Here is a 10429-nt window from a genome sequence, read left to right on the forward strand (position 1 = left end):
CTCTCTCTCTCTCTCTCTCTCTCTCTCTCTCTCTCTCTCTCTCTCTTTCGTCGGCGAGGGATAGTTTTCCGCATGACGCACCCTTCGCGCAGCTGCCGATGGACCGTTCGCATCCGAAGCGAGAACATTCCCCGAGTCGAGTCAGAATCTCGCGAAGATTCCCGTGGTAGATAAAAACGCGCTATTTCCGCCGCGAAAGTCACGACGAACCGCGTAAATAACGTAAATAACATACGCATGGCGTACGACGACGACGAGCACCATCGTCCGCAGCATGCCACGTGCGCGTTGGAGAATGGCCGCGTTCAGCAAAGCAAGCTGCTTTGCAACTGTTGTAACATTCGCGAATCTGATTGGTGTGTGTTCTTGGATTCAGCCGGGATTAAGAGCATACACCAATCAGACTCACGAATTGTGCAACAGTTGCAGAACGGCTTTCTCTGTTGAACGTAGCCGATGTCGGCTCGAACGGTCCGACTCCCTTCCGCCTGTTTCCACTTGTCCTGTGGATGTCCGCCTCGCGCGGGAATACACTACTAACGCCGCGTATGTCCGCCCAGCGCCAGCAGGGATCTATTGCCGCCGCGTATGCACTTTGCTCTCGTCGCCGCGAATGCAAACTTCGCCATTGAGCCGGCAATTGTGCTGTTTGCATATCTCTGACATTTAGGCACGTGTTAATAATAGTCTGAAATAAGATAATTAGTTCTGAGAGAAAGATCTATAAGAGTCTGAATGTCGCGACCGCTGAATATAAATACGAATAATTTTAAAGTGTAGGAAGATATTATAATGGTCGAAAGTGTCAACGTACATGATAAATTCACTTCAAACTGATCTCGAGTTTGTAATTATTCTTTATCTCATCGTAATTAGATTATGCACTTTTTCATCTAAAGGTACGACCCATTAGACGTTTTGAAACACTTAAAGCTTGTTATATGTGGTTTAATACAGACGTGAATTCAGAATTAGAGTTTTTCAGTTGAATCACACGACTTCAGTTATAAATAAAGTTATAAATAAATCTGACATATAATTTAACTGAAAAATTTGGATCTAATTCTGAATAAAAATCTGAATAAAAATCTGAGTACCTCACATGAGACAAGTTTCAGTGACAATTATTAATACGAGCCTTGCAGACGCGCGATAAATTTCTGTAAAATAAATTTTCCGACAAAAGTAACACGCAAATTTCAGCTGAAGAACCAATCAGAATATTGCCTTAGGATTCTTCTGTCTGGAAGAAGATAGAAATAACCGTCTAGGATGCCGACGAAGTAGCTAGGATTTCAACCAATGCTCCAATTCTACTCGTTCTTACGATCACATTTACCGTCAATTTTATCTTCTTTTAGAGTACACAAACCTGAAGCAATATCCTGATTAGTTCTTCAACTGAAGTTTACGTCTACGTTTGTCGGCAATTCAAAGTTACGTCTACGGCAATTTGTGTGCGAAAGCCCTTAACGATCAGATCGAAGTGCAAACGATGCAACAACGTGGGACAAAATGAGAACGCGTCTTTGTCGCGTGGCCGTCGCGCGTGCTCTTTTTTGCACGAGCTTGGGACGAAAGACGAGAAAGACCGGGAAGATTGCCATTTGTATCTTGACGAATTAATTTCAGAGCGACTTGTCTATTCCGACGGCCCATACGGCAAATATAATTGGTTTCCGCTTGTCGGCAGGAGCGGCAAAAAGGGTACACGTAAAGATTTAATTTCAACTCGCGAGACCGACGAAGGAAGGAGACGCTCGCTCGTGTTTTCTATTTGCACTGGCGGCGCTTAATTCGCGCAGATCGTTTAATCTTCGACGTTAAATATCCCTGCAATTAAATCGCCCGTTAAATATTTGCCGAGAGAAAGTCGACGCGAGGTTCGTTGAGAAATCTATCGTTAAGAAATATTACGTTACGGCCGGCATGGAATTAGATAGCGTCTCGGCTACCTTTGCGTCACGTTGCCGACGTGCTCTCGGGGGCTTCCTTTAAAAATGATCCAACACGCGGGGAATTAATCAGCGCCGCGTATAAACGCCCGAATATCGAAACCGGAGCTAACGATTAACTTTCTTGGGTGTCAGATGATATCGCGGTTTTTGTTCGTTTTGCAGAGAGGTTACCTCGCAATCTAACTCCGACCCGATCCGAGCCAGCGCGCGCGCCCCGAAACTTTAATACAAAACGTTCTCTTCCCGATAATTTTCGCCGCGATCATCCATTACCGAATTTATACGTCGCTGAAACTCGTTAGAATTCCTCGCGCACACGCGAAATTAATCTCGCGCGGCCGCTTTATGCGCGTCTCGCATGAACCGCGCGAATTTTCTAAATACACACGCCCGCCCGCGCACAATGGACCATGAACGATCGTTGGCGTCGCGCGATCGATCGATCCTCGTTGTTTGAATAGATCACCGGCGCGAACTTTTGAATTTCACGTGAAGTCGCGTGAGCGAAACGTGCCAGACCGCGAGCGAACGAGCGAACGACGGCAAGCGGAACGAGAGGGTGCGAGGGTGGAAAGCGAGAGCGAGAGGCAGAAACAGAGAGAGAGAGAGAGAGAGAAAGAGAGACGGAGAGAGGGTGACGGGCGCGGGAGGAAGAGGAGAAGGCAGAGAGAGAGAGAGAGAGAGACGATGTCGAGAGGGAAGGAGACCCTTTGGTCACGATGGTGCGCGTCGGCCCTACGACCCTCCGGCAACCACCCCCTCTCGTGCGCCACCATCCCCGCGACCCACCCTCTTGTACCCGGGCTCGCCCTCCACCTCGTCGCCCTGCTCCCTCACCGCCCGACTCCCCCTCAGTCGCTCCTTCTCTGTCGCTCTTGTCGTTTCTCTCTCTCTTTCTCTCTCTCTCTCCCTCTTGGCACGATGTAAGCCCACTCCGTCGATCAATATTACTCTCTTCGAGCGCACCACGGCTCGTCTGAGCGCCAACCGAGCGCTATCATATTAAGTTCCGAGCACTTTGCTCCGAGCACTTGAAGAAGCTCCGGGCACATCGCGAAAGTTTTCTCGCGCTCGCAAATACGCCGAGTGCGCGCGCATTATTATCTGTATCTCTCCCTTGTGACACGCGGAGGACGAGGTGCTTTTATAGTCATGTCGAAGCATCTGTTCTCTCTACTCCCTCATTTTTTCTTCTCTCTTTCTCGCCGAGGTCAGGCGACCGTAGATCTTTTCATACGTAGCGTCGATCGCGCGATCTCGCGTTTCTCGTTGGGGCCGCGTTTTCGCGTGCACGGGCTTTTGGCACGATTGCGAAACAACGGAGGCGCGCGCTATCGATTCGCAGATTCCGCGGAGGCATCATCGTTTTGTTACTTGGTTTTCCCCTCCGCTACTCTCCGGTGCGCAAGTTGGTGCCCAAGGAAGCGCCCGAACGTCGAGTTCCTCCTCCACATACGCTTCGTCGCGAAGAGGGTGTATCTCTGCGCGCGCGAGCTGAAACTTTTGCCGGCGACACGTCGGCCGATTTTATCCGCCAGAAAATAAGAGGCTATCGGGAACAATGTTATCGGCGGGCCCGACGCAGTCGCTTCTTAAGAGTTTACCTGCGACCCGTGACTCTTTATCACGAGCGAAAGACATCGACTCGATCCGTCGTGCGAGCTAGGCAAAAGTCGCGCGCCATACAGGCGAAATATGCGTGCGCGTTCGCGCAGACCGAGCTTTTCTCTCAAAATTTAATCGACACCACTCGCGATTCGCGGCGGATTCAGCGCGATGTTATACCGTGTGATTTTATCGTCGCTCTGACTACCTGCGATCGCCGAAGGGGATTAACACTAGATCCGCCGACAATTAACAATCCATTTTTACATTGAGAGTGTAAAAAATTTAAAATATTTAATGGGTAGTAGTAGTTAATTGCTGAAATCTGTATTTATTAATATAATAATATATTTATGAATATAATCTTTCGTTTAAATAGAATAAACGATTGCAATTTGTAGAAAGTTGAGATTATAAGAAAACATGTTTTTTTAAAGATATATTTATTTCTCAATGTAAAAATATGTATATTTTAGTATAAATGAAAATATTTACGTATACCCAACGCGCGAATAAATATATCTTATTTCTTAGATTTTTTTTCTCAGTGTGTTCACCAGTGACAAATTTCCGTGAAAATACGGAAAGCAAGGGGAGAGATATGTCTGTTTATTCTTAGTTTTAGTCAACGTTAGTCAGAGAAATATAAAATGCGTCGTTATAAATTGTAACAATTTTTACAAAAAATTTTGGCTGCTTTGGTTGTTTGAGTGTCTAATCTCATTTTTAGCGAAGTTAACATAGCGCCACAATAGTAATACTTGATCTCCTGTCGGCGAGAGAACATTGAACCCTTAACTTATACGTGCGAGAGAGAGAGAGAGCTAGTTTGGCTATACATCGCGGGCGTTGTATAGCTTTACGAAACACAGCGGCCCCGGGATTCATTGCGAGGACTCATGTGCACGTCGGAATAATCGCGCGCATCCCGTCGTCCTTTACAAATATTTCGACCTCGTTTACGAGGCGCATTCATCGCGAACGCGCCCGTAAATCCGTACACGTCGCGATTGGCGCCGAGGTGCCTGGCCGATCAAACGTTTTATCGACTATGAAATACTAAAATCTCGGTCGTGATGCTACGGAATTCGCGTCTAATGAAATCACGGAAGAACGAAATAGGAGAGGAAGAGGAGAGGAGGAGGAGGACGAAGAGGGGAGGCCAACAACTGGTCGAGGGAGAGAGGGTCACGATCGTAAAAATTCTTCGTCGCGGGCGGCTGCCGTGGAATTATGCCGACACAATGGCCGCCCACTAAAAAGGGAAACGATATTCGTGTTTTGAATACGAGCCCGGCGACGTGGCTGGGGACGGAGACGGGGACGAAGACGGCCCGTAAAAATTCGCGACACGGCGACCCCGCTGTCGTAGAAGCGGCACTTAATCCGCGTCGCCGCGCCCGGAGTATCGACGTTTCGAAAAGTGCTCTCGCGCGTCCCCGGCCTCGGCCGAGTATGGACTTGTAAAACGGGAAACGTTTAATTCGAAGATACCTCCATTTCGGCATGAATCTTGTGACGGCACTTAAAAAAGTCGCTTTCGAGGGGCTCCTCGCGAAACATTTCCGCTGCGATTTGTAGCGAATGTTTAGGAGGGAACGACGCGCCGCGCGCGAAAGTGAATTATTCCGCACGTTTGATTTATTTTACCGCGGGAAATCACGCCTCCTCGCAGATTGTACTGCAATTTGCCGGGCGCTCGGTGTACTCAATCGATCGACATTCGTTCGTACCTCGAGATTCGAAAGAGGCGAGCTTTCGGGTATTTTCTCGCCGGTGAGGCACGCCACGGGGAAGCTAACGGGAAAGAGAGTTATCCGTATGCGTACGGACTACACAGTGGACTGCATGACGTTCGTGCCGATGCACTCGTCGCGATAGGATCGATTCCCGCCACGGTATCGTAAACCTTACCTATCCCAAGCGAGATCCGGGGCGCGTCGCGCGCCAACTCCCCCGCACACATCATGCGAGACACATGCGCCCCTGATGCATTAAGAAGACAACTTTTCTTGCCGCGGACGCAACGAATATGGGCATAACCTACTTTTAGTTGCGTATGCGAAGCCGCCGATGGAGTTTCAGGCGTGAAAATACTGCGCGCCAGCGAATAATTACAGACGTGAACCGTGGAGAGTAAATTTTACAGGAGGGAGTAGAAAGAGAGCAGAGTAGAGAGCACGGGGAAAATTCGCTTTGGACGAGACGGTTTACGGCTTGAAGAAAAACCCGTGAGATTTCTTTCTTTCTCGAAAATAAGTGAACCAATTTTCTCGGTTGTCATAGATTAAAAGACGTATATAGTGACTACTTACGACTCTTTTCTAATTTAACGTCAGATAAGTTAGATTAATTATCATAATTATTGGGTTTAGGACCCCGTTAGAATGTTTATAATTTTACATCTAAACAATGTTATCCTTAGCAGGATTCTCTTGTGACTTCAAGAGGATTCTTCTCAAACCAAAAGGAAAATGTTCTCAGAAAAGAACTCCAGCTGCAAGACGCTGTAATCTGAGAGAAAGTCGAAAGAATATTCTTCTTTTAAAGAGGGACAATATCAGGCTTAGAATATTTTCCTTTTTCAAGAAGAATCTTCTTGAAGCTAAACACTTTCCAAGTTTCTTGGATTAAAGTTTCATTTAAAACTAATAAAAAGTGCCAGTACTTCCTCTTGAAATAACAGTGATAGATACTGTCACGCAAAATCGCAAGAGTGAATGCTTCACTCCAGCTTAGAGTGGACTCCGATTTCGCACGAGTGAATGTTTCAGTCGATTAGAGCGAATATGTCTTTGTGATGGTGAAACAATTAAAACGCATAAATACAGTCCCATTCCTTATTATAATGACGTTTGAAACCCGGACAAGCACATCATATATTCGCCCATCACGACTATTGATTATTCAAAAAATCGACAATTCCTGGAATAATCAACAGCCATGTAGCATGAATATGTTATAGATGATATTCTTGACTGAAAATTTACCTGAATCTCTGTTTACCCTCATAAACCACCCTGACAGAGCAATAAAACAATTTCCGTAGTACGAAACAGGGTGGTCTCATCGTCATGAAATGTTGATTCTAACATAGCAGTGTTGGAACATTTCTGCCGAGATTTGCCAAACACAAAGATAATATTAATTTCGAAGGAAAATGTACGAAAATCCATAATCGTGCATCTTTAAAACTGTTGTCAATAGAACGTTTTGCTTGCTACAGTTGAATTCATCACGTAAAAATTAGTGAAAATAACTTGATAATTTTATCTTTGGCACAAAATGGTTGTTTACCAGTCTGGTCCGCGACACAAATTTGATATTAATGGCAAGAATTTATAGCGCGCGCCGTCGCGTCCTTCGCGGTTATCAAGCGATGATAAATTTGTAAACGAACAGTCCACAAATTCTTCGTCGCGAGCTCTCCTTTGAGAGGGAACACACGTCGACACCGTTGGAAATATTCTCGTAAAGCTTGTCCGCTTTCGCGTCGCGCGGCCATTTTTAACGGGGTCGGCGAAATATCCGGGGCGACCCGCGTGCAACTCCTGAATCGTAGAATTGATGTGAAAGCCGAAACGCGGCGGTCTCGGATAAAAGGAAAGCTCGAAGTGTTCTTATAATAGAAGCACATTTTAGGACGACATCCTGTCGACGACCCTCGACATTTCGATATTTCGACTACATGATGTATCCGTATCTTAATTTGGCGGGGCGAGCTTAGGCGAGGATATCGCGCAGATTCAGGCATCCTGGATAACGCCGACGGCTAAGTTACGTTTACGCGGCGGTTCAACGGCCAACGCGTATCTACCGCCATAATTTATCACCGTCATTCATAACAGTTCATTACCAGCTACGTACATAACGATAACGACACGTACTTCCGTTCGCGATATTTCTGACGCGATACGCACGATGTCCGCGCGATTACGTCAGTTTATTATAAATCGCGTTACACTGCAATCGTCGTCTAATCAGCATCCTTTTGACTGCACTCGCGTTGCACAGAGTAGCCGGCTGGTGTATGTGTGTGTACCTTAGCGCGAGCTCCGCAGATGAAAGAGCGAATTAAACCGTCACAAACGACGTATCCGAGCGATTTTGCAAATTTCGTGTCCGATCGAAAATACCGACCCGAGTGGATCGAGATCTCGCGCGACTCGCACGTGCATTTGAGACATCCTCGCGCGCACGTCAGCGACGACAGCTCGCGTGTTTGCCTCGAAGACGTCCGCGCGGGAGGATGCTTTCTAGCTAGTCGAGTCGAATCCCCACGGTTGTCCAGAGCGCGGTTAGACAGAAACACTTGGGCGAAAATTCCGTGCGTGCGAATACCGCACACCTGAACTAACCCTGCCTCTTGCCGTTCGCATATTCCGTTGGACTGTTCCCGCCGAGTTACATCGATAAGAAGCACGCGTACTCACAGTTATCATTCTTGCCATCGACGCGGCCGGCACGCTGGCACAGCACGAGCGCCAAGAGCAGGAGGGCCCGAGTGCCCCCCGCTAGGCACATCCCTGGCGGCCTTATCGTTATCGGCACGCGCGCATCTCGTCGGTGCCACCCCCGCGCGAAAGGCACAGATAGCCCCGCGAGGACGGCAGGGAGTCGTCTTTGTCTCTCTTCTGTTCTATTCTATTGAATCACTCGCACGAACGAATCAACGAACGAACCAACGGACGGACAGATGAACGTACCGACGCACGCTCGCATGCACGCACCCACGCATGCACGCACGCACGCAGGCAGGCACCCACTACCGCGATCACCACGACGATCCAACCGCACCCCGCGACGTGTCTCGCGCGACTGAGCGCCGCTGCTCGGCGCGATTTTACGCGCGAACCACCCCCACACGCATCGTCCCCCATCGCCGTCGTCGTCGTCGTCGTCGTTGCCATGGCCGTAGCCGTCGTCGTCGTCGTCGTCGTCGTCGTCGTCGTCGTCGTCGTTGTCGTCGTCGTCGTCGTTATCGTTAAAGAGAGGAACAGAGAAAGATGGAGAGAGTGAGAGAGAGCAGGACAGCTCGCGCGTGCGCCATTGGCGTCGGTCTCGAGAAGGGTGTGGATGTGGTGGAGGGGGAGGCAGAGGTTGAAAGGACCCCACGACGACGTACTACGCCGACACCCACGCTCATTGTTGAGGCGAGTTAATGAGGGCGAGCGTAACCGGCTTCCCGGCCGGATTACGCTGCGCCGCGGCAACGACGTGACGCGGTGGACACGCGAGGAAGCAGGCCAGAGTACCGTCGAGTACGCGGGATTTAGGCGGGTGCTTGGAAATCAGATGATTGCCCCGAAGAGAAAAATAAAGAATGAGATAACGATTGCGATGGAAAAAAGAAAGGAAATTTCGCAGCGCGCAAGAATGAGATTATGCACACCCGACATTCACCCTATGCTCCTGAATAGGTTGATTCTAATCAGTTACCTGATTTAAGTAAAGTTAGGTTATCTCTCGAGTCCTGATAGTCCTGTAAAGTAACGTGGCAATCAGAATCTCACGCTGAAAGAAAATATTTGATAGTTTATTCATAGAAGTAAATTTTATATCTTACAAATAAATTTCCAACATTTTTTTTAGAATATCAAACGGTATGCCCGAAAATGTAATAAAATATTAAATTTTCTATGATTTATTTAAACTATCGTATTGTTTTTTAATTTGTAGCGAATGAAGAATTGTAAAGAAAATTGGATATATTGCATATTCTATTTTTGAAAATTCTTAGAGAAGAGAAATCTGGAAAGATACGCTATTTATTTTAAATTTATTTTAGATATTTTAAAGAAGAAGAAAAATCCGCTCTGGGAGGAGGAATCGCGTGATCATTTTAAATTGACACTGAAGAGTTTAATAATAAAGATTATTAATATTTAAGATCCGATAACACCACCTTGTGCCAATCAGATAACTGATTGACTGAGATGAAGCTAATTGGAGTGATAAATTGAATGAAAAGTTTTAAAAAATGAATTTTTCTAGTCACGTGCGCGGGAACTTCGTGATGTATCGAGAGACGCGCGTCTAAACGACACGGGCGACTGGGATAATTGCGACGATAGACAATTAACGCGTCGAGTCACGTTAGCGGCTGCGAGCGGTGTAGTTGCATAAATCACGCAATCATCCCAAGATAAACGAGTCCGTTCGCGTCGAGGAACGTGTACGAAGCAACAATCCCCCATGGAGCCGGCAGCGGGTAGCTTCAAGTTAAACTTCAGCACACCTGTGTGCCCTCTTTCCCTCTCTCTCTCTCTCTCTCTCTCTCTCTCTCTCTCTCGCTTTTGTTCTCGCTCTCCGTACGTCTGTCTATCTCTCTCTCTCTCTCATTCTCTTTCTCTGGTTCCCTCGCTCTAAAGGCGGTCTAAATATCGTCGCGCGACCATAACCGAGCAGCCACAATGTGTTCCCTCCTCCTCCTCTCGCTGGAGCAGGTGCCGCATGCGGAAGTTACCACACCGGTTTTACACGCTCCAACCGGCCGCGGAAGCGCCGAATCGCGGCGAACTTCCTCGTCGCATTCAATTTCGAGGAAATTTAGAATTCCTCGCGGACGTGGCCGCTCCCGTGACGGCAGGGCGGAGGGTGGTGCAAGGGTGGGAAGGGTCGTAGAACGGCATGGGTCGGCGGGAAAAGTGCAGGAATTGCAAATCTTGACCGCGTGACTCGGCGGGTCGCCGGTAAGCGCCGGCAAGAAGTTTGCTCGTGCTCGCGCGCAAGCACGACCGGAAGCGGATGCAGGGATTGTTGCCGATGCATACGAAGTTGTAACACTCCGCCGCCGGACCGTGAAGGCGTGTTTCTCTCTCTCTCTCTCTCTCTCTCTCTCTCTCTCTCTCTCTCTCTCTCTCTCT

General features: G+C 47.9%; 2 protein-coding genes across 5 annotated transcripts in view; one reads left to right on the forward strand and one right to left on the reverse strand.

The window, feature by feature from the left end:
* Positions 1-10429, forward strand: part of LOC116845833 — a 293678-nt gene that overhangs the window by 140338 nt on the left and 142911 nt on the right. The window lies entirely within an intron of this gene.
* LOC116845832 overlaps positions 1-10429 on the reverse strand; it is a 244937-nt gene that overhangs the window by 112449 nt on the left and 122059 nt on the right. Inside the window, exon 1 of one of the 2 annotated variants that reach the window (XM_032818972.1) lies at positions 7997-8367. The exons of the other annotated variant lie outside the window; for it this stretch is intronic. Within the exon in view, the coding sequence (XP_032674863.1) occupies positions 7997-8087 (91 nt within the window). The 5' untranslated portion in view covers positions 8088-8367. Of the gene's footprint in view, positions 1-7996; positions 8368-10429 lie in introns of those variants that run through there. 2 annotated transcript variants of the gene reach the window in all.

The sequence above is a fragment of the Odontomachus brunneus genome, unplaced genomic scaffold (genome assembly GCF_010583005.1).
Source record: "Odontomachus brunneus isolate Ranch 3 - 2012 unplaced genomic scaffold, Obru_v1 Obru_scaffold_058, whole genome shotgun sequence".
Taxonomy (NCBI): Eukaryota; Metazoa; Arthropoda; class Insecta; order Hymenoptera; family Formicidae; genus Odontomachus; species Odontomachus brunneus.